The sequence below is a fragment of the Panthera onca genome, chromosome D3 (genome assembly GCF_046562875.1).
Source record: "Panthera onca isolate mPanOnc1 chromosome D3, mPanOnc1 haplotype 2, whole genome shotgun sequence".
Classification (NCBI taxonomy): domain Eukaryota; kingdom Metazoa; phylum Chordata; class Mammalia; order Carnivora; family Felidae; genus Panthera; species Panthera onca.
In genome coordinates, this window is record NC_138350.1 from 6,293,566 (window position 1) to 6,321,408 (window position 27,843).

Sequence of the window (27,843 nt, forward strand, 5' to 3'; positions counted from 1 at the left end):
CCTGACTTATAAATAACAGAAACTCAATTTTTCAGACATTTCATGTTTGAATCTCTAAGGTCAGAAATCAGGCAGTGGTTTTCCTTGGAGGGGTGGGGACAATCAAGAAGGGACAGCGGGGGGACTGAGGGATGTTCTGGGCTTGATCTGGGCTGGTTACACAGATGGATGTAGTCTGTATACACATCGTGGAGCCATACACTTATGATCTGTGCCTTTCCTTTCAGTTAAAAAGGTAAAACAGGGGGCACCTGGGTGGCTCAGTCGGTTGGGTATCCGACTTCGGCTCAGGTCATGATCTCGCGGTCCATCGGTTCGAGCCCTGCGTCGGGCTCTGTGCTGACAGCTCGGAGCCTGGAGCCTGCTTCAGATTCTGTTTCCCTCTCTCTCTCTGCCCCTCCCGTGCTCATGCTCTGTCTCTCTCTCAAAAATAAACAAACATTTAGGGGCGCCTGGGTGGCTCAGTCGGTTAAGCGTCCGACTTCGGCTCAGGTCATGATCTCACGCTCCGTGAGTTCGAGCCCCGCGTGGGGCTCTGTGCTGACAGCTCAGAGCCTGGAGCCCGTTTCAGATTCTGTGTCTCCCTCTCTCTCTGCCCCTCCCCTGTTCACACTCTGTCTCTCTCTGTCTCAAAAATAAATAAACGTTAAAAATAAATAAATAAATAAATAAACAAACAAACATTTAAAAAAAAAAATCAAAACAAGTGCAGACTGGCTAAAGCAGGTCTCCAGCCTGGATTCAATCAGACAACTGGTTGGGTGTCATTTGTGAAATAAGACAGCAAAGGAAGTTAGGAGGATATCCATGTGGAAGGCAGGTCCCCGGGACCCAGAGTGATAACATGATGTCAAAAATCCAGTTTCCAGTTTCCCAACAGCCAAAGCAAAATAGGAAATGGAAAATACAGTCATTTTTATGGTATGTCAGGCCTAGGAGGGGAAAAAGTACCCCCAAAAAAGTGTCTGAGCACACAGGGCTGAGAGGTCATCTCCTGTGAGGTCTGTGTCCCTGGGTGAGGAGGTCTCTGGCTTGTTGTATGTTTCTTGGCTTGCTGTGCTGGTAACAGAAGTTTCTTCTCCTCCACGGAGCCTTCTCCCGGGCACATAGAGGCCTCCTCGCACTGCCCAACCCTCCTACCTTGCCTGGAATGTGAACAAACCTGCTGTTGAGAACAAAACCTCAGTGCTCTGCCACAGCCCAGTGCCTGGCAGGAGAGCTCACCGTGCATGTCCATCATCCCTGGGGAGGAGCTGTTCTCCGGAGTGGTCACCTCTGAGCCACACTTCTCATCTTTGCCCTTTTTCTTGTTCTTGTTCTTCTAGAGGAGAAAATGGAGCAGAAACCAAGTCACCACATTGTGTGTGCATGCGTGAGCAAGCCCCCCGGGGGGTGATATGAATATTTTATTCAGCTGGTTCATCCTGGAGCCTGCAAGCCTCTGGAGGGCTCTCCTTGGCCTGCATTTGAACATGTCCCATTAGAGGCCTCACCTGCAGAAGGGAGGATTCTGGGGCTGGACTGGGAGGCTGGGAATAAAAAAAAAAAACCTGCCTTGTTTGTGGGGTCAGCACCGGCAGGCATGCAAACACCCTGGCTTATGGGAATTTCCTCCACTTGCCAGGAGAACATCTGGGGAAAAGGCCAGAGTCACCCTGCCCAGAGCAGGTACAGTGATGCCAGGTGAGGGATGGAGAAAACACAGGTCACACACTTTCACTATCTGCAGGCCCCGGGGCTGCCTTTCTCGAATAGTCAGCTGACTCCCAGAACCACATTGGAAGGCCAGGTGAGGAGGGAAATCCCAGAGAGGAAGGAGGGAGAAGAGGATGCGTTCTGTGTGCAGTTCTGTTTTGGTGTTTGCTATTGTTGTTGTTTTTCTTTACAGATGGAACAGATTCCTGTTAGAAATGACCTGTGTCCAGTGGTAAGAGACTCATTATATTATGGCATATTCTTTCAATGTAATGTAATGCAACATTTACAGAGAATAAGGCAGTTCTTTGTGTACTGACGTGGAATGATCTACAAAAATATCAGCATATTGGAGTATCTCAGTACCTTCAAGATGTATACAAGGAAGGTTCCAGAACGTGGGAAGAGACGACTAGTAATGGAAAGGACACACGAACATGTGTCCACACGTGTGTTTGCGTGCACTCTCTCTGGAAGGATAAACAACGCTGGTCACTTCCAAGGAAAGGAGCTGGGTGGTGTGGGGGGACCTGCGCAGGGATGGGAAGCAGATTTACGAAAAGATATGTATGTATTTGGGAAAGGTAGCATTTGAGGAACATGCATACCTATGGATAGAAAGTAGATTGGTGGACTCCAGGACCTTGGGCGGAGGGGGGACAGGAGTGACTGCTAACAGGTGTGAGTTTTGTTTTTGGGGTAATGAACAGATTCTGGATTTACAGCAGCGATGCTACATGGATATATAGTAACACTGACTCGCATATCTTAGAAGAGTGAGTTTTATGGCATATGAATGGTCTTCGTTTAAAAAGCATTTTTAAAGTAATACTTGAACTTTGTAAAATGGTTTCCCTACTTAAAAGAAAACAACTTTCAAGAGTTCTGAAGTAAAAAAAAAAAAGGGGGGGGCAACCATGTCGCAATTGGGTGTTTAAAAAAATAGAAAGCGAACCCTCCACCATACAGGTTTCTGGCCACAACCACCAGAGATTCCGATTCAGCTATCTGGGGTGGGGCCCAGGATCCTGCATTTCTTCAAGATTCCCAAGGGATCAGATACTCAGCCAGGTGTGGGACCCATCGCCCTGGAGAGAAAGGGGGTAGGGGAAACATACTGTACATCATGGCTCAGAGACAATAGCAAATTAGCATTGTTCGAGCTCTGTCTGCACAGCCGTGCTGGCTGGGTTAAGTTCTCTCGGTTTGATGTATTGCTTTTACACTGTTGCAGAAGCCTCAGGAGCTAGATATTGCTGCCCCACTGCACAAAAAAGGGAACTCGGGCCCAGCAAGTTGGGGTCACCTGTCTGACATCACAGGTTAATCGAGGGTAGCCTGTCCCAAACCTCTCTGCCCAGCCCGGAGCTGCCCTGTCCTTCCCGACAGCCCATATATTATACTTTCTCCTTGATCACTATCCATTTTGGCACTTCCCTGATGTCTGTTTCATGCTATTCTATAATTATCTTTCCCAACGAGATTATAAATTCCTTGAGAGCAGGGACCATGTCTTCTCAAATGCAACCGGCGTTTATATAAAACACCTAATGATGTGCAAGGCACAGACGTGGGCCAGAGCCAGGAGCTGCCTTCGAGGAGCTGGCTGCACCCTGCTCTCTCCTCCAGGACAGCCAGCACCAAAGGCCACAATGGGCTAGGTCTCAGGGCCTCTGGGGAAGGCGACCCTGGTGGCTCCATGAGCCCAGGCCAGAACCAGAAAGGGTGACAAACACCGGCGTTCTCGGCCCAGCACCAACCTACCCGGAGGTGAGCAGGTGATCACAGGGTCAAGAATGGAGCCTCAGCCCTGTCTGAAGACCCAAAACAGGTCACTGAAGATGGGGGAGGGAGGCTCAGCTCTGCCTTTAGGGCCCCCTAGGAACCCACCAATCACGACCACGTCACCCCAGAAGCAAAGGGGGCCATGCAGCCTACTGTGGGCCATCTTCCTGCAGGAGAAGACTGTGTGCGCAAATAGGGAAGGCGTTCCAAGCGGGAGGAACGGTCCATGCCAAGGGCTGTAGGTGGGGTCATTCTGGATGTTGACTGGAAATAAGAGTAGCTGATCTGGGGTCTAACTGGACCGGGAGCCATGAAGCTGAAACACTGTCTGTGATGTGGCAACACTATCAGCAGTCCCTGGGTGAGATGAGGCACAGCCGCAGGGGCTCCCTCTAGTGGTTGGAGCCAGCCCCCCCCCCCCCCAAGCCCCCCCCAAGAGTGGCTGTGTTCCCACGTACCAAACCCTCTCACTCGGGCTCACCAGCAGCTCCAACCACCAGAAGGCTCTCCGACAGCAAAGAGAGCATGTGCTTTGGTGTCACACAGCTCTGACGCTTGCTGTGTGATTCTGGGAAAGTGGCTTCACCTCTCTGAGGCTGTGTCCTTACTTGTACAAAAGGGATAAAGACAGCAACTCCACAGAACTGGCACGAGAAATACGAGGCAATGCCTGGCAGGTGGTCAGGTGCTCAGAAACAGCGGTGCTACGACGATGGGACAAGGCCTGCTTGTCTGTGGATATGCCATCTCCAAACCGTGGTGCCCAGGGCACTAAGGCACGTTCCCACCGGCAAACTGTGGAGCCCTCGGTCCAGAAGAGATGACTTGTGGGGGACACTCCCCACCTATGTGACGGCCAAACTCTGGGCTGGACCGTGAGTGAGGAGCACACAGGTGCAGCATCCTTTCTAGCCCGAAGCTGGGTCCTTGTACCTCCCAGGTGGCCTTGGCCCCAGGTTGCACACTGGTGGGCAGTGGCAGGCAACGCCTTCTCCCTGTGGTGGGGAGAGCATGGACGGATGGACGGCCCGACCCCAGGGAGCCAACCCCGCATACTCACATCATCCACCTTTGGCTCTGTCACAGGGACCCACTTGTAGATTCGCAGGGACGTGTCACCCACAGTCACCCACTTCTTCTCCCTGCAGAAGATGAGGAAGAGCCCATTACCAGGGGGTTTCTGGGGCAGGACCCTGCTCACCCCTCGTGGGGGACACAGGCTGCACAGCCTTGGAGTAGCTGCGACAAAGGGGCTGGTCAACTTGGGGCTAAGGGAGTGCGCTCCACATCACTCTAGATCTAGTAGCTAGGGGACCCCAGGCGAGTCACTTCACCAATTCGAGCCTCAGTTTCCCCATCTGTTGGACCACAGAGGGTCACTAATCTCTCCAGGCTGCCATAAGGACTGCCATGCTGCCATGCATGAGACAGCATGTGTTAACAGCTTCCCCTCTGCCTTGAAGGATGCGCCTGGTTGACGCTGGGGTGCTGAGGGGCTGCCATTTAGGAGGACTCCTGTGGATGAAGGGAATTGGGCCCCGGGGTCCTCTAGCTTTGCCCCACACCACGGCCCACTCCAGGGAGCCAGTGAACTGGGCCACCCCAACCCCTGGGCAGCAGACAGGGCATCAGGCCAACAGGGCATTTCCTTCTGGGTGGGGGCGCATATCTTCACCAAGGGCACCCGGGGGCTTACCCTGTCCTCCTGGCAATGCCTGTCAGGTCAGGGGAAGGGAGGCAGGAGCGGACAGTGTGAGTGACCAGCCAGGGCTCTTGGGGCAAACCCCATCTGGAGCAGCCAAGGGGGAACGGTGGAGCAAGGGCAACCCGCACGGCCATGCCCTTGGCCCAAGGGTGATCCCCGGGCCTCGGCAGGTTGGCACGACCCATACTGTGGGGCAGCAGGCAGCCAGAAGGATGCTCTGAGACGCCACTCCCCGGTTCTAAGACAGGCACATGTTTCTGGGTCTCCCCTCTTAATACCCACCTCTGCACACTGCCCCCACCCACCCTGCCACATCCTGAACTCCTGGGGGACCGCGTCCAGGGTGGAGAGCAGCTACTAAAAGCAGGTTTATGGGTAAGGAGAAAATCACAAGCCATGAGAAGAACATGGGGTGACTGGTTTTCATTAAGGATAATAATTAACACCCTCTCCTCCACACCACTCTGCCTAAGCTACCATCACTCCCCAGGCGCCTGCCATAGCCTCCAAACTTTGGCCCCTGACCCCTGCAGTCAACACATGAGGTCATGTCACTTCCTGCCCCTAACACTGGGCATGGCCATGCACCTGATACCGAGGCTCAGAGGAAACTCCTGGAAGGAAAGCTGGGACTCCTGAACCAAGCAGTTTGGGCTCTAGGGTGCACATTCCTGGCACCAGCCTCTGCCATCTAAGAAGTGGGAGGTCACAAAGGATCTCTCAACTGCTTCACAAGGACCTGAGCTGATTCAAGGAACCTGCCATGGAATGAGAGGGACAGATGCACACCAGGTACAGGCAGCACAGCAGCCAGGAGCCCTCGGCAATTTTAGGGACAAGGATTCCACCAGAATGGAGATTTATGTGTGATGTGAGCACCTCCGTCTGGGAGCCACCAGGTTCCTGCCCAGCCTCCCCTCCCTGGGTGGGTGGCCCTCACATGCTGGAGGGACACAGTACAGCCACCTGGCACCCCTTTACCACACTCTGGGCACCTGGCGCACTCAAAACCAGCGAACCCAAACCACAGACATCTCCATTCCCCAGGCTGTGCCTGTTTGGGTCCTACACACTTCCTGCTGGAAGAAGCCACAGTCAGGCTTTTATTTATTCTAGGATTATTTCTAGTGCTTTCTATGAGCTAAGCCCCATACACACTCTAATCTTCCGATAACCTTGAATGGCAGGAACAGTCACCTTCCCCATTTGACAGATAGAGAAACTGAGGCAGGAGGAGGTGAGATTGTTCTCTCCCCGGGGCTGGTGTTCAAAGCCTCCATGTGGCACTGCCTTTAGGAGAAGCTTCTCTGGCTTCTCTGGTTTTCATCCCTGCCCTTTTCAGCCCAGAAAGAATTAAGTAAAGACACATATCTAAGTCACCACCCACCCATCTCCTACATCCTGGAAGCAGGATGGACGACTCATAATCCCCGTCTTTCCCCACGTCCATACTGAAAAATCAGAAGGTACCCGGAAGGGACAGGGGCGTTCCAAAGAACAACCTTGGTGACAAAGCAACAATCATAACGGACGCTGTGTGCTGAAGGCTTATTTCTGCCAAGTGCTTTATTTACAATAAAGCCCTCTCCCCCTAAGACTGCCAACAAGCCTGCGAGAGGGGAACCAGTCTCACTCCATTTTATGGATGGGAAACAAGATGCCCAGAGAGGTTACATAACTGCTTCATGGTCACACAGCTAGTCTGAGGCAGAACCCGGACCAGACACAGGCTCTGACCTTAGAGCCCACTCTACTATGCTGTTCTGTCTCCTGTGGAAAACTAAGAAATCATTCCACCGAGCACATGGGGACAGAAGCCGGATAAAGAAACACAAATTGCTAGAATCCCACGCAAATGGCCAAAGGCACTCACTACCCGCAATCCCTGTCAACTGGCTTCCTCGGCCTGGGCCCCACTAGGTCAGCAAATCCAAGGTTTGATTGTCTTAAAAACAAAATCAAGAACAAAAGTAACTGACTTGCAAAACCTAGGCCATATCTCAAGGCAGAAAGTGGGCCAGCTCTGGGCCCTGCGGCCTGCACACGAGCCAAGACAAAGGTCCAGAGTCGCACGTGCTTCCCTGAGCGGTTGAGGGCCCTGAAGCTTCCAAGCTGGCAACAGCCAGGTTCTCGTGCCTCCCTCTGCCCCAGCTGGTGACCCCTTGGCTTGAGTCCCCTAACTCACCCCAAAGATGAGAATCTTTTCTTCAGGAGTGCCTGGGTGGCTCAGTCGCTTCAAAGTCCGACTCTCGGTTTTGGCTCAGGTTGTGATCTCACGGTTTGTGAGTTCGAGCCCGGCATCGGGCTCTGCGCTGACAGCACGAGCCTGCCTGCCTGGGATTCTCTCTCTCTCCCTCTCTCTCTGCCCCTCCTCCACTCTCTCTGTCTCTCAAAATAAATAAACTAAAAAAAAAAAAAAGAAAGGAATCTTTCTTCAGTTGCATTTCTACTGGACGCTGAGGGGCCACGGGACCCAGAGACAAGCACTAAGAACCCCCCCTCAGGAATGGACCTCGAAGGACTGCCCTTTGCTCAGCGGGCCAAGCAGGGACACCAGGCCCGGAACTCAGGGAGTCAGTCACTGAGCACGTAGCAGGGAGGACAAGAAGGGATTTCGCAGACATGACCCACAGGCTCTGGGCGTCCCCACCAGCCGGCAGCGCCCCGGGAAACAACACACGGGCTCGGGGAGAAGGTGTCCCTATCAGTCCCCTAAACCCATCATCCCAGAACGCGCTGCCCCGATCCTCCACGGGAGAACGAAACTGTGCTTCCTACTTCATGTCTAGGGTGGCAAACGAGCACCCACAGGTAGGTTTTGTCTGGTCTGCATGTGGATTTACAAATGTGAATCACTGGCCAAACTCTAAGAAGAAAAAAGTCAGACTCCACACAAAAATCCAGATCCCTGACTACTCTCACACACACGGTGACCTGGCCACGAGGGGCCCACGTGCCTCAGGAGCAAGGGCTCTTTCAGATCCCCAGCGCTCACCCCCACCCCTGTAGGCATGGGCCCAGATTCACCAGTGGGCTGCACCCCCCACCTTGCCACAGAACTGCCCATGGGCACACCCTGAGCACCCGTGCCCTGCCGGGCCCTGGTTAACCAGCCAGGTAAGTACCTCTCAGTTCCTCTCCGGACTTGGGCTCCTGGACAAAAGGGCAAATAGGGTCCCAGCTGTAGCAATAAAGCTCTAAACATGCCCCTGCCCCCCTGCACGGGCTCCCATATAAATCGCAAGCACCCATCACAGATTTTCTAGGCCAAGATCAATTTCTAATGTTTTCCTGGGTGAAGGTCCAAGAGCTAGCCCAGGAGACCATCTTGGAGTCACTGCCCACGGGGGCCCTGATGACTCCCTCAAAGAGACTGAATCCCGCACTGTGTATTCACTTCCCAGGGCTAGTCCTCGATACCATTAGGAGAATGGTGTCGTCCTAACTAGGCCCGAGATCGCTCGACCTGCCCTGTACCGGGCAGGAGGGCACCCCCGAAGGTAATGCGATGAGGCCCTAAACGCGGTCAAACTTCCTCCTCCCCCAGGGACCGGTGAGAAGTCTCCGGGGAACAGGCCTATCTCCTTCTTCGGTAAGTCACTGAGGGACCCTTCAGACCAAGGGCCCAGGGGTCCGAGGCCTCAGCCTACTTTGTGGTTCAAGCTTTTGTCTCCTGTCCGACGACCCCACTCCCCTGCTCTTCTGCACCCACACTGGGCCTCCTGACCCTGGCCCGGTTTCCCAAAAAGGGGCCTGCCATTTTGTTCTTCTTCCGGCCATCTTGTGGCTGCCTCCTAGCCTACCAGCCTGCCTTGCTGGGACCCCAGACAGGGGAGGAAAAAAGGCTGGCAGCTAGGAACAGGGTGGTCACGGCTGGCTGCTGTCTTTTTCTGGGGACAAGAGAAGGAAAGGGTTGGCAGAGGCGGGATTTTTAGGGGTCACCAGGGCTGAGAAGAAATACTATCCTAGGCTTCCAGGCTAAATGATATGACAGACACCTCTGTTCTCTGGATAAAATATAGGATGCTGCATTAAATTTGAATTTCAGATCTGTAACAGTTTAATATAAGTAGGTCCCACATATTGCATGGGACATACTTACACTAAAAACTATACACATATATCATTTATTTTTTCAAACTAATTTCATTGTTTATCTAAAATTCAAATTTAACCGTGTGTCCTGTAATTTTATTTGCTAAATCTGGCAACGTGATGTCCCAGCCACTAGTTAAATGCATGGTTGGTGGCCACGCAGTTAATAAACAACCCAACGTCTCGAGGACTGACTGGAAGACCTATTCTAAAGGTGCAGTGGAGGTGAGATTCGGCTTCTCCGGGCTGGGGAAACCGTGGAAATAAGGCGAAGTCTTTTTTGCTTAAAAGGGGCAGGGGAAAAAAAAAATGAGCAAAACACATATTTTATGGAGTCCACCTTACAATAAGGGCACAGTAGTGACTGCTCCTGTACGCAGGGCTAAGGGCTTTTGGAGACAAGATCTTGTTCTAGGAGAGAGAAAGCAGCAAGGGACCCCTTGCTGCCGTGATTAAAGGAGTTCCACAGTTTGCCCAAGGTCACGGCAAGGAAGTAAACTGGAGGCGCAGCCCTGAGATCCTTTATCATGACCTGTTTCCCAAAACACGGGCAGGGAGGGAAACACCTTCTTCTCCCCTTCCCCCAAACACAGGCCAGGTCCCCAAGTGGGCTCAGCAGCACGGACGGCCTCCAGGCTGGCTGCTCCAGGGCCCACGGGGCAGCAAACCCCACAGCTCCATCTGCCCTCCCCGTGGAGCAGCTGGCAGACCCGGCCCTGCGGGAGCAGCTGGCAGGGTGCCTGAGCCCCTGCCCTGCTGGAAACCTGGAGCAGAAGGCCCCACCACGCCTCTTTGGAACAGAGAAAGGCGCCTTGCCCCCAGCCCCTGTCTCACCTCCAAGCCTTGACAGAAGGGACTCAGGCCCAGACACTGCTTCTTTCTGTGCACAGGCACTGAGGCGGGGGGCGGACTCCAGCCTTCCCTCTGGGAATCCCACAGGAGAGGGAATTGTGGGCTTGTTTTCCTGTGTGTGTTTTGGCCTGCAGCTGTTTCTGCCATTTTTAAATGGCTCCAGTTGGGCAATGGGCACCCTGCGTGCCCCGGGAGCTCCCACAGCGTGGAAGACTTGGATCTCAACTTTGGAAGGGCTCCCCTTCTCACGGCTCTGAAAATTCTTTGTCCCATTGGAGCCAAACCCAGCCCTTGGCCGGGCATCCGGCCATCCGCAGGCAGCCCTTTCCATAGGAGGCCCGGGAGCACGTGGACTTTATTGATTTTCCTCTCGCCTCTTTTTGTTGGGTTTGACTCAGAAAGGACAGCTAACTTGTGACACGGCTAGGCTGCAGGCTCGCCCCCGGTGGTTTTTAGAGACCGAGGCGTTACTCGAGAAATGACACCCCTAAACGTAAACATACTCCACCGGGGGCCTGCCCAGTTTTTAGTCTTTAAATAAAGGGTCAGGACGAGCCCGCGGGGGCTGACACTCGAGAACCTCGCGGCTGCTCCTCTCCCTCCCTGACCCTGGTGAAGCCGTGGGAAAAAAATAATAAAGTTGAAATCAAGGAGCCAGGAGTTTTCAACAAGTCTGCCCCAACCTGGCGATGTGCTTGCGCCTGGGGCCTGGCCCGCGGGCCGATTCCGAGCCAGATCCCGATGAGGCGGCGAACACGTTCGGTCCCCCATCAATTACAGCAAGGCCACGCCGGACAGACTCCAACGTGAGCTCGAAGAACACGCACGGCCAACACCGAATCTCCTCTCCCCCCGCGCGGAGAACAAAAACAACGGCTCTCTCGGCAAAACAAACACGAGCCGCCGCTTCGGGAGAGGCAGACGCGGCCGAGGACCGGTTTCTGGCCAAAAAGATCCGCCCGCCGACCCCCGGGCGCGGGCGCCGGCCGGGCAGGCCGGGCAGGCCGGGCAGGGCGGGCGGCGCGGGCAGGGCGGGGGGTGCCGGGCGCCCCGGGCCCGCGGCCGCCCCGGCGCTTCCTCCTCGCGCTCGCCCCCATCTTTCTTCCTCGCCGAGAGCCCTCGCTCCAGGCAGCCCAAAGCGCTAAATTTAAACGGCTCGCGCTCTGCAAACTCCGCAGACTCGAGGGCGCCGGGCCTGGGAGGCGGGGAGCGAGCCAGCCAGCCAGCCAGCCGGGGAGGGAGGCGGGAGGGAGGCCCGGCGCGGGCTGGGGCGCGGGGGCCGGCGCTGCGCCGCCCGGGGCGCGCGGGGAGGAGACGGAGACGGCGGCGCCCCGCTCGGTGCCTGCACAATGGAGCTCGCGCTCTCCCCTCCGCCGCCGGCATCGCGGCCCCGGCGCGCGGGAAGCCGCTTTCATGTGACTTGCACAAAACGAAATGGCTTCTGGGGCCGGCCCCGAGCCCCCCTCCCGGGAGCCGAGCGCCGCGGCGGGGCCGGCCCGCCGCTCCACCGCCCGGCCCGGGGCGCCCCGCCGCCTCCAGGCTGCCGCCGCCACCGCGCCAGGTGGGCGACAGGCGCGAGCGCACCTGGGCAGCGGCCGCGGCCCCCGCCTCGCGCAGGTGACCCGGCTCGCGCGCCGCCCGCCGCTCCAACTCCCGGGCCCGCGGCCGGCCCGCGGCGAGGCGCCCGCCGGCTTTTTGTATGTGCTCCGGGGGTCTGGGGCGGCCGCGGCGCCGGGCGGGCGGGCGGGCGAGCGAGCAGGCGCCTCCGCTTACCATTTGCGCACTTTCTCGATAGCCGCCATGACCCTCTTGATATCATCTTTGGCGCGGCTCCTGGTCTCGGCTCGAACCGACCTGCCCGACATGGTTCTGGCGGGGAGAGAGAGGCTGGGGGAGCGCGCCCGCCGGGTCCTGCTCGCGCTCCGCGGCGGCCACACTCGCGCCCGCCCGCTCACTCACTCACACACTCACACACACACTCTCTCACACACTCACACACACTCACACACATACACACAAAGCCGGAGCCGCCGCGCGCGCCCGGGGCCCAGTGCGCAAGCGCCGGGCGCCAGCTGCACCGAGCAGGGGGAGCAGCGCCGCCGCGGCCGCCAGCAGTGCGGCCTCCGGGCGCCGCCGCCGCCGCCGCCGGCCAGCGCCGCGAGCCTCCCCGGGGGAGGCTCCCCGGGGAGGCGGCCGGGGGCGCCCGGCGACCCCCGGCCCTGGGCGCGCGGAGGGCGGGGCGGGGGGGGGGGGCGGCCGGAGGCAGAGACACTCACTCGGAGGCCGCAGGTGCCGCGGGGTCCCCCGGGGAGGGCGCGCCGGCGGGGCGGCGGGCCGTGGAGGGGGCGCATTCCTTGGGAGCCAGCTCGGCGGCGGGTCCGCCGCCCCGGGTGTGTGGCAGCGGGTGCAATAACGCAAGTTTCCTGTGGGACTCCTGACTTCTCAGAGTTGAAGGCGGCGATTCGGGACGCGAGGTGCTCTCGGAAAGAGTTGGGAAACACGGATCTCTGCCGGTCCTCTGCCCTGTGCAAATACGCGAGCTAGGACGTCGCTTCCCTTTCCCTCGTCCTTTTGGAAAACGAGAGTCGGAGGAAAGGTGTCAGGGACGAGGCGATGGCGAGACATTCGACCCTGCCTATTAAATAGCTTTCCGTGCAGGAAAAGCTCAGTGATTATCAGCATTTCAACAGGGGTTCTTCCTTTCCTTCTGGGGTTGCTCTCAGAGAGCGAGTCACGATTTAAATCGAAGCCACTCCTCACTGAAGTCCCAGGCTCAGACCAGGTGCTACCGCACGAGTGCAAATGACCCTAGCAGGTGTAATGGGCTGGCCGGCCTACAGGGAGGATTTTGAGGTAGCTTCTTCCCCATCATGCCTCAGGACAGCTCTTGGAAGGATCCCGGATAACCCAGGTGCCACATCTTTGTGTTCAGCTGCCAATAAACCGACTTGACCAGAGCTAATCCGTGCCCGGATGAATGCTAGGAAAAATGAGAGTGACCCTGTTAGCACACCCAGACCCTTGGAGATAAACTAGCCCGACACAAGTCATTTGACCTGTGGGGAAACTGAGTCCCAGGAAAGCTAAAGGTCGCAGCCATAAACTGGATCCCAGACTCCTCACTCATTCTAGAACCAAGCAGTTACCCCTGAGAGTTTGGTTTTGGGGAGAAAAGCCACAGGGGAAATGGGTGCCTGATATGAAAAATAAGACAACACTTACCTTAGTGAATCATTCTGAGCATTGTATCTAGGAAAATAAGACACAGCAGGTCATAAAACAGAGATTTCTACTGTTGGCCCTCAGATGGCTTAGAACCACAGAGAACTTCTGAATATGTATATTTGAAAAATAGGAAGATTTCTGGGGTGCCTGGCTGGCTCAGTCTGAGGAGCATGGTACTCTTGATCTCTGGGTAGTGAGTTCAAGCCCCATGTTGGGTGTAGAGATTACTTTAATAAATAAAACTTGAAAAAGTGAAATGGGAAGATGTCAAAAATTCAAATATCAACTAATAAACGGATGTGTGTATATTCACCCAATAAAGTATTATTCAGCCATTGGGAAGGAATGAGATCAACTTTGAAAACATAGTAAGTACAAGAAGCCAGTCACAAAAGATCAAATATTGTACAGTTCCACTTTCATGAGATACCTAGACTGGGGAAATCCATAGAGACAAAGCAGGTTGGTGGTTGCCAGGGGGTGGGAGTGGGGGTGGGGGAATAGAGAGTGACTTCCAAGGGGTTTGGGATTTCTTTTTGGGGTGATGAGAAAGTTCTGGAACTAGATAATGTTTCCTGTACACCATTGTGAATATACACTTAAGCATACTGAATTGTACACCTTCAAATGGTTACAGTGGTCAGTTTTATGTGTATTTCACCACAATAAAAAGAAATCAAAATATCCAGCTTCTCCAGAAATAGCAGAAGATCTGCAAACTGGTCCCCCAGTGCTACATGGTAACAATCAGCTGGAACTGAGGAGCCCTGTGCCCCTCAAAGCTCTTCAGGTCACCAATGTGTCACCAGGTCACTTTACTCATTGGCATTATCAGATGGCCCCTGAAGGTATTTGTGTTCTTGATCTCTGATTAAACTATAAAGCTTTCTACAAATGTTCTTTATAAATCTAGTATGTCACTTTTTATAGTTCCCTGTCCCCTGTAGATATTTTTAACCTTTCTTTCAACAAAGCACAGTTGTGGTATAGTCTGTGGTAATTCTAACATTTGAAGTACCTGAGGGTCTGTTTCTCCTAGTTCTTGCTCATGGTGTCCTATTTCCTTGTGATCTGTCTGGTTCCCTTTGACCATGCTGGACACTGTATTTTAAAATTTATTTAGAGGAATAATTTGAGGCCTAGGATGAAGTTACCTTCCTCCAGAGATGATTTACATTTCCTCCTGCCAGGCTCCCGAGGGCACTGCTATTCCAGGACTAAGTTCAGGGCTCATGGGTCCCTGGACCACCCTGATGATGCAAATATATGCTGCCCTATTGAGCAAGTCTGGTTTGCTTATTGTACCCTCGGGGGGGGGGGGGTGGGGGGGGGGTGGGCGTCAGTGACATAAGCAGCTGGCTAACAGATCTGCACTTCCCAACTCTGAGTTCAGTGACCCTGTGTTGATGGTTTGAAATCAACCGTGGCAGGAGTATTTACACTTATGGAAGTTGGCAAATTCTGTATATAAGGATCCTTTCCTCAACCCCACCCAGAGCCGGTTGGTGAACGTTTACCAGAATACCACTGGTGGAGCCCACTAGGGTCTCAAATTATTGTGGGGGAAAGTCTCATCTCCCACCCGGACTTTTATTTTTGGCCTCTTGCCTCAAAAAGCCAGTCACACTGGAGTTCGAATATGCTAGACTTGACAAATGTCTGCAGGGTTAAATGGCTTCTTTGCTGGGTTCTCCTCCAGGGTTCTCTTCTTCCTTCCATTTCAGCTACTCCTTACTATTTAGACTATTCCTTATTTTTAGATTGAGAGTTCATCTGAATACCTACTTAGTTACCAGAAACTGGATGTCGGGCTGTCTCTGAATATTAGTTATTATTCTAGAGATGTTAAAAAAGAGATCATACGGTTACAGAAGTGAGTTATTTAGTTATGGCTTGTGTCTTAGCCTCTCTTTGCCTCATCTGTAAAATGGGATGAAAAGAACACCACCTGCCTCACGGAGCTGTCATGAGAATTAAACACAGTATTTGTCAAGCACATAGAACAGTGCTTGGCACATAGTAAGTACTAGAGACCGGAGAGTATTTGTTAAATAAAGGACCTGGGTGATCCTTTGCACCTTTATGACCTATACTAGGAACTGAAGTCCAACTACCCCTCTTTCCGGGCTGCCAAACTCAACCCTTAATCCACTGTTGCACAGGGAGGAGGTTTGAGGAGGTTTCCACCTCTGGAGAGTGGTACGAAATTGTGAGCGCAGGCCCGGCTCTTGCTTCTTGGCAGGTTTGGTCCTCACCTAGCAACTTGCAGGAGCAAGTTGTTTTCATAAACAGAGGTGCTTTGGTGTTTGGGGAGCAGGCCATTAGCAAAGCCCAGCAAAGGGGGAGAACTGAAGAGAATGCTCCAACCACAGAATGGTTCCTCAGAGACAGGAGCCAAAGGGTGTGCTGCAGGGTATGAAACCTCCCTCCTATTATAGAAAAGGACACGAAAACTCAGAAGCCACACAGCCAGTTAGCAAGCAGCGTTCTGGCCAGAACCCTGCTCTCCTATTGTGGTCTCTGGGATTCCCCACTCCACATCCATCATAAAGTTGGTAGTTGGAAATCAACATGGCAGGAATGTTAACACGATGGAAACTGGCAAGTGCTTTTCATCAGGACCCTCCTGTCCCTCCTCTTTCCAGAGCTGGTTGGTGAACATTTACCAGCCTACCACTGGTAGAGCCTAATGGGGTCTCAAATGATCGTGGGGGAGATCTCCCCTATAGTGTGGGCCTTATGATAGACTGGGGAGACCTTGGAAAAAAAATTTGTTTTGACAAACCAGATGCTGCAATCTGCCTCTCCGTATCTTTCTTCCCTAAAACTACAACTGTAAAAATTGTCACCAGCTCAGACACGAGTGAATCGGCAGTTTGCATATCCATCCATGCAGCCATTGGCTTGCCCAGAAGCTGAGTCACTTGAGGTCGCATAAAAATAAAGAGATAGTGGACATGAAGTGCTTTGAAACATTCATGTGTTCAAAGGTGAGTCAGTGTAGGCCAGACGCTCTTCTAACAACAAGTGATTAAACACAGGATGTCTGCTCAGGACCCAGTGACTCGGAACAAAGTTAGAGATCTGTCCACAAACAGGCTTGGTGAGTTCTCAGGTCAGGAATCTAGAAGGCTGCCCAGATGCCTTTTGCCTCCTTCCTGCATGCTGCCCAGCATCTGAATATCCTTCCCAGTTTTGGGTGAGCCTTTGGGGTTGAAGGCCAACCCCTCCCCAGAAGCTGTCTTCCTCTTCTCCCAAGGCGTTAGGTCCTGGGCATGGGTTGCAATCTTAGACTGGTGGATGGTTTAGCCAGTTGGTGTTTTTTTTGTTTTTTTTTTTTCCTTCTCTTTTTTTCCCTATGTTTGTTTGTTTGTTTGTTTACTTTGAAAGAGAAATAGTGTGGGCAGGGGAGGGGCAGAAAGAGAGAGAGAATCCGAAGTGGGCTCCACAGTGACAGCAGAGTGCTGGATGTGTGGGGCCTTGAACCCATGAACCATGAGATCATGACCTGAGCCAAAGTTGGACGCTCAACCGACTGAGCCACCCAGCCGCGCCTAGCCAGTTGGTTTTTTAAAATATTAGTTTTATTGAAACATAATTAGCATGCCATAAAATTCACCCTTTTAAAGTGGTTTTTAGTATGTTTGTACAGAGTTGTGAAACCATCACCACAGTTATTTTTAGAACATTTTTGTCATCTGAAAAAGAGATCCTCTCTCCACCCAAGGTTAGAGGCAGTTACAGAAAGCCACAAATCTACTTCTTGCCCCTGTGGATTTGCCTATTCTGGGCATTTCACATAAATGGAACATACGATGCGTCCTTTTGTGTTTGGTGTCTTAGCGTATTTTCAAGGTTCATCCGTGTTGTAGCGTATGTACTAATATACTTCATTCCTTTTTATGGCTCAATAATATTCCATTGCATGTGTGGATTTACCACATTTTGGTTATCTAGGCATTCACCGATGAACACTGGGATGTTTCTTCCACTGTTTGGCTCTTGCGAACACAGTTACTATGAAAATTACCATACAGGTTTTTGTACAGATGTGTCTCTTGCCTGTGTATACCAAGGAATAGAACTGCAGGGCCATATGGTAACTCTGTGTTTAACATTTTGAGCAGCTGGAGACTGTTTTCCACAGCAGCCGCGCCATTTTATGTTCCCACCAGCAGTAGACTAAGGTTCCAACTTCTCCACATCCTTGCCAACACTTGGTTTTTTCTTTTTTCTTTTAGCCACCCTAGTGGGTGTGGAGTGGATCTCACTGTGTTTTTTTTTTTTTATTATTTTGACTTTGATTTTTGAGGGAGTGTAGGGGCCGTGGAAAAATGACTCATGGCAAAAGTGGCCCCTGCAGATCCCCAGAGGATTGGAGGCACTGAGCTCACGCATCTGGCCTTTTTTTGGTTCTTTAAAAAAAAAAAAAAAATTATTACTTTTTAATTTTTTTAACGTTTATTTTTAAGAGAGACAGAGCATGAGTGGGGGAGGGGCAGAGAGCGAGGGAGACACAGAATCTGAAGCAGGCTGCAGGCTCTGAGCTGTCAGCACAGAGCCGGACTCGGGGCTCGAACTCACAAACCAGTAAGTCGGCTGTTTAACGGACTGAGCCACCCAGGTGCCCCTGGCCTTCTTCGGTTCTTGCCCATTTCAGAACTTGCTCATCTTCCACTTAAGCTAACCAGCTTCTGATATGCTGCAAATCAAAGATCATGACTGATACCATACTGAGGTTGCCCCTTAGTCTTTACACTTCTTTGTACTTCTGAATTGTGTCTTGTTGCAATCCTTTCCTTCTCCCCCAAATACCAGAATACTCTCCTTGCTGTTGTCCCTTTGCCCAGCCATCCCCTCCTGCCCATCAGCCAGTCCTACCTCTCTAACACGCAAATGTAATCCATTTCTCCTCCTTTACTTTAATCTTCAAGTTTAACCTCCTTAGTGCACAAGGCCATTCCCTAATGTAACCATTGCTCTCTCTGGGTTGCTCTCCTGCCCCCACCCCCAGAGACCCCTCAGATTGGCTTAGAGTGCCTCATTTATGTAATTTCTCCTCTACCTACCCTGATCTCCTCCTCCTTCCCACCCCATCTGCTCCAGATGCCCCTAAATCACATCACAAAATACTGTCATTATCATTGGCGTGTCTGTTTCCCTCACTACAATGTAACCTTCTTAAGGGCAAGAAGCACGCTTTGTGCTACAGTGTATCCAGGGCTTAGCATGCTGCTTTGACCCTGGGGTCGCTTAATGAGGATCAGCAGGCTGCAAGTGATTGCCATCCCAGCATTTAGTCTACAAAAGTGGAAAAGGAAGAGGTGGCCAACAGGACACAGGAAGGGGTAAGTGGCATGCATTTGCTGACGCTTTACTGCATAGCAGGCTGCCTTCGGGCAGTTGCCAGCGACTAGGGGAATGTATAGTTCAACATGATTGTTGATGAAGGAACAAGATCACTGAGAAAACTGTGGTCATGTTTAAAAAAAACATTGAGGGGCGCCCAGGTGGCTCGGTCGGTTAAGCGTCCGACTTCGGCTCAGGTCACGATCTCACAGTCTGTGGGTTCGAGCCCCGCATCAGGCTCTGTGCTGACAACTCAGAGCCTGGAGCCTGCTTCCGATTCTGTGTCTCCCTCTCTCTCTGCCCCTCCACTGCTCATGCTCTGTCTCTCTCTGTCGCAAAAATAAATAAAAACATTAAAAAAAATTTTTTTTAAATATTGAAATCTCTGGAAAACTAAGGAAGATGAAGAGATGCCAACTCGGGACATGTGGTTTAGGAAGCCAAAGCCCACAGTCAGCATTCCTACCTTTGGCCTGTGTCATGTGAAAGAATACGTCAGCTTCAGGGCTGGCTCCACGCGTGACCTCGTTCTGGTCTTCCCCGGGATCGTCTATCCCACATCGAGACTCTGGATAAAAGAAATGAGACTGCCTCCTTCCTCCTGCGGCTTGTTCACATGAAAACGTTCCTCCTCTGGCTCCCAAGGAAGACCCACATAATGGTAGCACTGAAGGAATACCAGAGATCCTTCTAGACCCCTGAGGACCTCGTCTCGAGCCCACATCCCCCTCTGTGTTCCCACCACACAAACCTTGGCTCCACTGAATGCTTCTGGCTTTGGTGCACACTGTGCTCTCTGTCTGGGATGTTCTCTCCTGTCTCTTTCCATGACTGGCTCTCAACATCGACGTCTCATCTTTGGAGAGACCCTCCCTGACCACCCTAACTAAAGCACATCCCCCTCTTGGTATTCTATGTCACAGAGTCTGGGTCTTGTCTTTATGACTCTGAGCATAATTTGCAATGACATATTTACGTGCTTGTTTAACATGAGCTCCCTAAAGACAACGGCCGTGCCTGTCTTGTTTGCAACGGCACACCCAGTGCCAACGCAGTGCTAGCATGCAGGAACTATTTGCTCAATTCATGAATGGACAAACGGATGCACGAAGCCCATCTGTGAAGAAATCAGGCGCTCACAGAGGAGAAGCGAGGCAGCAGCCAGTCCCTTAGATGGGACTCTGGGTTTGCCACAGCCCCATGTCTCCCCCATGTTGGAGCCGGCGCTCAGGGTGTCCTCTGTGCTTCAGACCCCAGGACCACGGTACCACCCAGTGCTCCCTTCTCCGGGGCAGGTGTGCTGGTGGGCTGGGGGAACTCGCACCTTGCAACACACACTTCTGCCATGTTGGAAGGGCTGGCAAAGGAGCATGAACTAGTTCCGAGGAACCAAACCTGCTCCCCTCCCAGAGAGAACACCCCCACTTGCTCTAAAGAGTAAGATTTAGAGGGGCGTCTGGGTGGCTCAGTTGGTGGAGCGTCCGACTTGGGCTCAGGTCATGATCTCAGGGTTTGTGGGTTCGAGCCCCACGTCAGGCTCTGTGCTGACAGCTCAGAGCCTGGAGCTTGCTTTGGATTCTGTGTCTCCCTCTCTCTCTCTGCCCCTCCCCTGCTCACGCTCGCTCTCTCTCTCTTTCAAAAATGAATAAACTTAAAAAAAAAGTAATCTCTTCCCCCAATGTGGGGCTCAAACTCATGACCCCAAGATCAAGAGTCACAGGCTCTACTGACTGAGCCAGCCAGGCGTCCCAGAGTGTTTGGTTGTTATTGTTGTTGTTTTGTTTGTTTTCCTTTAAGCTAAGCTAGCAGAGGGTAGTTCTTTTTTTTTTAATTTTTTTTTAACTTTTTATTTTTTGAGAGTCAGAGAGAGACAGAGCATGAGCGGGGGAGGGGCAGAGAGAGAGAGAGGGAGACACAGAATCCGAATCAGGCTCCAGGCTCTGAGCTGTCAGCACAGAGCGCGATGCGGGGCTGGAACCCACAAACCGTGATATCGTGACCTGAGCCGAAGTTGGACTCTCAACCGACTGAGCCACCCGGGCGCCCCAGGACACAGATCTTTTCAAAAAGACCCTTCTTGTCTGCAGTGCCTGGAAGCACAGCAGAGGCTCATGGCCACAGAGGACGGACAGCAAGTAAAGTAACACAAAAGCAACCAGCCCTGACTGGCTTCGGGAGTGTTTGCTTGGGAACAGAGAGGCGTAGGGCAGAGCACGGAAACCATTCCGGGGCGACTGACTCAGAGAGGTGGTGTGTGTGTGTGTGTGTGTGTGTGTGTGTGTGTGTGTGTATACACACATATATTTAACTTTTAATTTTGAGATAATTTTAGATTTACAGGGGAGTTGCAAAGGTAGGACAGAGAGTTCCCACGAGCCCTTTGCCCAGCTTCCCAGGTGTGTACCCCATGTAACCACCATATAGTGATCAAAACGAAGACATTAACATTGCTGCAATGCTGTTAACTCATCTACAGACCTCACCTGGAGTGCACGGTTTCCCCGTGTCGCCTCCTGTCCCGGACATCCCTTCCGGGGTCCCATTTTGCACTTCTCCACCATGTCTCCTTAGTCTCCTCCCATCGGAGGAGACTTGCTCGTCTTGACCTTGACGGGATTGGAGAGCATGTCGGTTTGGTCTGGTCATTTGTACGGATGCACTGTATTTGTAAAACTCTGTTGGGATGAGGGATCCTGGCCTAGGGGGTAAGGCGGATGGAGTTTTCACTGCAGGTTAAGAATGGTTTTCACATTTTTAAATGGTTGAAAAAAAAATCAAAAGAAGATGATTTTGTGATAGGTGGAGATGATCGTAAAATCCAAATTTCAGTGTCCATTAAGTAAACTTGGTTGGAACACAGCCACAATCATTCTTTTCTGGATGGTCTGTCATTGCCTTTGTATTCCGATGGGCAAGTCAAGGAGTTGTGACAGAGCCATAAGGCCTGCAGAGCCTCGACATTTACCCTCTGGCCCTTTACAGAGAAAGACCCCAGTGGAGAGAGCCTGGCAGGACCTGGAGCTCACCTTTGCTCTAAAGCAAAGCCAGCTATTATTAAAGAGCTGTGAGTTCATCCATCTAGTCATTCCACGGATACTTACTGAGGGCCCATTGTCAAAACCAGCAGGCACCCCTATTCAAGCAGGTGCTAACGAAGCTAAAACTTCGGAACCGGAGGAGGTTAATGCCCATCAATCATCTGCCCAGGTCTCAGGCGCAGGTGTCCTGTAATAATAACAGTCACTGCCCCATTTTGAGCTCTGCCTTATGCTGGTAACACTTTCCTTGCACCTTCTCCTTTAATCCTCTCAACCACCCAGGAGAATTCCAGGAGGAAACTGAGGTTTAAGAGATTAGATTAGCCACACCCAAGGGTGCATAGGGAGCCACTAAATGGCAGGAGCAGCAAATGAGCCCAGTCAAGCCCCTGGGCTTCCAGAGCAGATAGTGTGCAAACAAAACCCTCACCATGCTTGGGAAGAGCCTCGGGGTCTGGAGCAGAGGGAGTGGGGTGGGGAGGCTGCTGGTGGTTCCTGAACTCTAGAAGCAACAAACCAGGATGGTTTGGTTGGTCAGTAGCCAGAGACCCCATCTGAAATAGCGTTCTTCCAAAAGAGCATCACAATCTTCAGCCTTGATGTTCACGCCCAACGATTATCCTTCTTTGGTCTTTTCCTCGCTCCTCTTCTGGCGTCGCTGCTCTGCCTTGCATGCCGCGGGAGAGTCTGGGTGCTCTGCTCACTTGGCAGGGAGGCTGTCCTCCACTCCCTCCCCTGAGTGGGGACACCGATGTCCTACATCCCATGTGGCCAGCAGGTGGGGCCTGCCAGGAATGGGAGGCAAAGGGCCTCCTGGTGCTGAAAGGCGCACAGGTCCTCTCCGTGTGGGTCAAACGGGTTGAGAGACACCCAAACAAAAGCACTTGCAGAAAGGGGCCCTGACGGTGAGAAGGGCGCCCCCTGGCCAAGCTGGGCTGGGAGCGGTTGGGAACACTATTGACACGAATGCTGCCGTCCCCTGGGGTTCTGGCCTTCCTGGGTGAACGTCAGAGCCAGGGCCTCATCCCCCACCCCCACCCCGCCCCCCGTACTGACCTGGAGACGCAGGAAGCCGGATGGACACAGCGTGACGGTGGTTCCAGCTCACGGGTCCAGCCACAGTGGGTCCTCCTGGTCACTGGCCAGTTCTGCTTCAGACAGTGATTCCAGTACATGTAGTCGATCAGAACGAAATCAGTGTGCCGGATTTAATGAAAGAAGCCCTGGCTGGTGTCCGGACAGCATCCCATTCTGAGTAATTTTTTTGAAGAGAACAGTCATCTGAGAGTTTCCTGTTCCCTAAAATGTCCCCAGGAACTTTTTAACTGGCTTGGTAATATGTCTCCTAAGCCCTTAGCAGCCGCAAAATTGATTCATAAAGCATGTTTGGTTTTTTCTTCTGTCTTGTTTTATTTCGCCTTTTTTTTTTTTTTTTAAAGAACAAAATGTAAACCAGGTTGCAAAGCCCTGGCCACACAACCTGACGAGAAGGTGCCTGCGGGACCCTGGCCCACGCCGCCCGTCCCAAGGTCACGGTGACGCAGCCGGGTTTGGGGTAGATGGTTCTGTTCTATGTTCCCAGGCGTTCCAAAGACTCACTGAGGCCACGTCTCCAAGAGGACCCCCACGCAGCAGGGAGGGCTCAGTGCATGAAGGACGAAGGTACTGCCGTTTACTTCTCTTGCACACACTCTGGTCCTTAGCAAGAAGGGCCTTTAGGGGTTCAGAGATGTTATCTCACGTGCCAGCGCCTCTGGGGAAGGGCCCGGTTTGGGTGGGAGGGTGCGATGGGCTCAGCGTGTGTACAGAATAACACCTGGCACTTGTGTCTGAATGAGAACTCATCACTGATAACAAATCTCTAAAATCAGACCCTAACTTTCATCTGTGTGCACAATGATGATACTCTATTCTCAAGGTCAAAACACTGCTGAAAACTTAGCAGCGTGTCCTAAATGTCCCCCGAGCTGGGGAGCTGGGCCCCGTTTGTGCCTACTACGTGCTTGGGAGCCCTGTGGAGGGGGCGTGAGGCGGCGGCCGACCACCCAGGCCTGTGGCAGGGGTGTGTGGGGGAGGGGAGGCTCACAGACTCCAGTTGGCGAGTTCTGCCCCCGCCCCGCAGGCCTGGCCGGTGGTTTCTGGTCCAGGTGCTGCACACACACCGGGCCCCAGGGGTGCTTTTTTGCATTCTCTCTGGCAGTTGCCACCGGGGTTAGGCATGGCCAGTGAAGCTCTCCATAACGGCCGCACACAACTGCTTAGTTGTTTTGCTGATGAGAAGGCACGAGCGGGGACTCTCAGGAGCCCAGAACACCCAGCAACCCCCCGCCGGTCAAACAGCAGGCAGGGGTGATCCCCATTAGACCCTATGATGCCAAGGGTCCGGGGAGGGGGAGGGAATAAGGCCGCACGTGTCCCTAGGAAGGCCTACGGCAGCTGGAACCCTTCTCTGCCCCCCAGGGACCAGCCACCTGCCTGTCCTGTTCAACCCTGCTCAGGCAGCACTGCCTTGGACAGAGCAGAGAGCCACCATTCTCCGGCCACCATTCACATCCAGCTGCCAGTGTGTTTTTTGCCTCCACCCACTCTTCTGTTTGAGAAACAGTGGAATGTCCAACTTTGTGAATTCCATTGCTTAACCGAAATTTCCTTTTAATGTCTAAATGTTCCAAAGATTAGGGTGGGGGCAGGGAAATACAGGGAAGCAGTGCCTCTCGGGGGGGAGGGGGAACCCGCACACACAAAGTCCTTTGTGCCTCAAACATTCCTTACAACTTCACTGACCAGAGGATCTTGTGTGAAATCTTGTGAAATGGTTAGGCCAAGAATGTCAGTCGTGAATATTTCTGCGGTGATTTCGTCTGGAAGTTGTTCTTCAAAGCAGATTTCTGAACCTAGCCAAACAAGAAAACAAAACAAATGCCTTCATTATGATGAGGTTTCTAACTCAGAAGCACGTTCCAAAAATACAAGGAACCGATACTGAACAAAAGTGAGAGGCGCTTTGTGTCCCGGTTTGTCTGGGAGTCCTTCAAAAGCCCCGGGTCGGTTTGGAGCACTCTCACCAAATCTCTGCAAACTTCATGGGAAAGCCTTAAACCACACGGTATGGTTGATTTACTGTTTGGAGACATCTAGGAACACAGCGTAAGTTACAGTCTGATGTCCTGAGGACACAGGGAATGGGGGAGGGGAGCTGGGAGGCTCGAAACGACCCCCTGGATACTGGAGTCTAGAACTGTCTGAGATCAAGAACTCTGTTTAATGTGACACTGGGATGGGCAATAACAGGAGAGGGAGAAGGAAGCCTGGGGGGGGGGGGGTCTTTGCTCGTGACCCCAGTCTCGGTACTGGTGACGGGCTTTGACCACCGAGGGGCATCGGGCAGCGTCCTGGGCCTGGCAGTGGAGACACCCCCGCGGGCCCGGGAGAGCTGTTTAGACTGGTTCCTCCAGAGCTTAAATTCCCAGCCTAACTTCGGGTCCATTTTCCTCCCTCCGGGGGACTAGAGAAGGAGGTGAGCAATCCTTAGGCAGGAAAGGAGGACGAGCTTTAAAAACTTCCAAGCACTAGCAGCTCGAAGCCGGGCTTGTGCCTGTTCGCAGCCCTGTCCTTCTCCAAGTCTCTGACAACACGTCTCCTGAAACACCTTCCAAGCTGTATCTTCTCCCAGCGGCCAGTAGGCACGCACCCAAGCCGAAAAGATGCAGACCGGTCGGTGGAATAAAGGGCGGAAATAAGGCCAGAAGACACAGGATGGACAGCGCACGGCAAACAAACGTGACCGCGCTCACTGGTCCTTCCTTGCTCACGCTGGGGCCCAGGCAGACTTGCTTCGTTGTGGGCACGGTATTAAGGAGGATGGTTTGCACCAGTCAGGAGAGAGAAATACGCTTAAGTCTACGACAAATTAGTGAGCTCCGGCTGCAAGCCCGGGCAGGGTCAGGAACGGTACCTTTGATGGAGGAGGCTGCGGGCTCGGATTTCCACCCCTCGGGATTCAGTCCAAACAGCGTAGCAAAGCAGTCACACATCTCCTCCTCAGTCATGTGCTCACCTGAGTATCGTAAAACGAAAGAGCGTCCGCTCCCACCCTTGGGGCTCCGCATAATGTCAGAGCTTAGCATCGTCATCCTGAGGTCTTAAAAGAGAATTATTCCACGATTTCCTTTCCTTGAGACACAAAAACAATCTATAGAGTCCCGTGTTAGACATATCCTTCCTTACACGGTGTTAAGACTGGTGTTGCTCATACAGAGAATAAGACAACTTTTTTTTTTTTTTTTTTTTAGTTAATTTATTTATTTTGAGAGAGACAAGACAGTATGAGTGGGGGAGGGACAGAGAGAGAGAGAGAGAGAGAGAGAGAGAGAGAGAGAGATTCCTAAGCAGGCTCCACATTGCCAGCGCAGAGCCCAAAGCAGGACTCGAACTCATGAAACCGCAAGATCATGACCTGAGCCGAAACCGAGTCAGACACTTACCCGAAACCGACTGAGCCACCCAGGCGCCCCAAAGACAACTTTATGATCAAGACTGTGCTCTGCTTCGTTTCATGTTCCCTCACACTAGAACCACCAGCTTGATGAAGAGGAAACTGTCACCCGAAGAGAAAGCCTACTTGACTTCCTCACATGAAATATTGAGGAAAACAGCAGGTAAAGAGGAAAAATCTTACACTGGTGTGGTTTTTATCTCACAATCACATCCCAGTGTCATAATAGCCCTGTGACATTGGTGGCTAGCACTTTCATTCATAAACACCGACTCAAGAGGTTCAGCAAGTTGGAACACAAATCAGAGTCTTAGGGGACCCAGGATGGCGCCCTTCCCATCACCCCGCGTTTGCCAGCTCTGTGGGTCAGTAGATGGCATCCCTCATGGTTGAAGCCCCCGTCCGATTAAAGATGCCAGGAGGTCCAGGCACCTGGGTGGCTCAGTTAAGCATCAGACTTCAGCTCAGGTCATGATCTCATGGCCTGTGGGTTCGAGCCCCATGTGGGGCTCTGTGCTGACAGCTCAGAGCCTGGAGCCTGCTTCAGATTCCATGTCTCCCTCACTCTCTACACCTCCCCCACTCACACACTGTCTCTCTCTCTCTTAAAAATAAATAAACATTAAAAAAAAAAAAAGAGGGGCACCTGGGTGGCGCAGTCAGTTAAGCATCTGACTTCAGCTCAGGTCATGATCTCACAGTTCATGGGTGCGAGCCCCGCATCGGGCTCTGTGTTGACAGCTCAGAGCCTGGAGCCTGCTTCAGATTCTGTGTATCCCTCTCTCTCTGCCCCTCCCCAACTAGTGCTCTGTCTCTGTCTCTAAAAATAAACAAATAAATAAATAAATAAACGTTTAAAAAAAAAAAAAAAAGATGCCAGGGGTCTGCCTCCCCAAACACAGTTCTCTCCAGTGGAAATGGCCCAAGAATGGGACAAGATATTCCCTATTTATGGATTTACCTTTCGTTAGAAGCAGTTTTAGGAAATCTTCTCTTCGTATAACCTTCTCTCCTTTTGAATTGGTAAAACCAAGGATGTCAAAGCTATGCTGAATGCCACGCATGGTGTTCCCAAAAGGTGGTCTGTGATTAAGGTAAACTTTGAAGAAATCTGGTAAGTTGATTTTGTCAACTAGCTTTCCAGTGTCCACATACTCACTAAATCTGATTTCGTTAAACATATCTTCAATCTAGGGAAGAGATTGGAAAAAAAAAAAAAAAAAAAGACCATGGTTAGCAGAAAAGACACTTTGATATACTTCTAAAAATTGAACAGTAACAGACAAATGTTTACAGTTAGCTGAAAACATATCTGTTAAGGGTTGATTATACCCCCAAGAAAGAGATGTTGAAGTCCTAACCCCCAGGACCTCAGACTGTGACCTCATTTAGAAAAAGGGCCGTGGCAGATGCAATTAGTTAAGATGAGATCATACTGGAGTGGGACGGGTCTTTAGTCCATTGTGAATGGTGTCCTTGTAAGAAGAGGAGAGGGACACACAGGGAGGGGATGGCCATGTGATGATGGAAACAGAGAGTGGAAAGATGTGGTTCAAGCCCAGGGCTGCTGGTAACCACCAGAAGCCAGAAGAAGTGAGGGAGGA

General features: G+C 52.3%; 2 protein-coding genes across 5 annotated transcripts in view; both read right to left on the reverse strand.

Moving 5' to 3' along the window:
• Positions 1-12,181, reverse strand: part of BCL7A (BAF chromatin remodeling complex subunit BCL7A) — a 29,831-nt gene extending 17,650 nt beyond the window's left edge. Inside the window, exons 1-3 of one of the 2 annotated variants that reach the window (XM_060612207.3) lie at positions 11,906-12,181; positions 4,541-4,622; positions 1,225-1,321 (exon numbers count right to left, since the gene is read on the reverse strand). In XM_060612207.3, coding sequence (XP_060468190.1) covers positions 1,225-1,321; positions 4,541-4,622; positions 11,906-11,997 — 271 coding nt within the window. In that variant the 5' untranslated portion in view covers positions 11,998-12,181. The remainder of the gene's footprint in view (positions 1-1,224; positions 1,322-4,540; positions 4,623-11,905) is intronic. The other variant, XM_060612208.3, reaches the window with a different exon arrangement.
• A 12,189-nt stretch (positions 12,182-24,370) lies between these two features.
• The window catches only part of CFAP251 (cilia and flagella associated protein 251), a 67,663-nt gene continuing 64,190 nt past the window's right edge, over positions 24,371-27,843 (reverse strand). For 2 of the 3 annotated variants that reach the window (XM_078435845.2, XM_060612211.3), the window contains 3 exons: positions 27,201-27,429; positions 25,700-25,801; positions 24,371-24,638 (listed from right to left, as the gene is read on the reverse strand). In XM_078435845.2, the coding sequence (XP_078291971.2) occupies positions 24,502-24,638; positions 25,700-25,801; positions 27,201-27,429 (468 nt within the window). In that variant the 3' untranslated portion in view covers positions 24,371-24,501. The remainder of the gene's footprint in view (positions 24,639-25,699; positions 25,802-27,200; positions 27,430-27,843) is intronic. The other variant, XM_060612215.3, reaches the window with a different exon arrangement.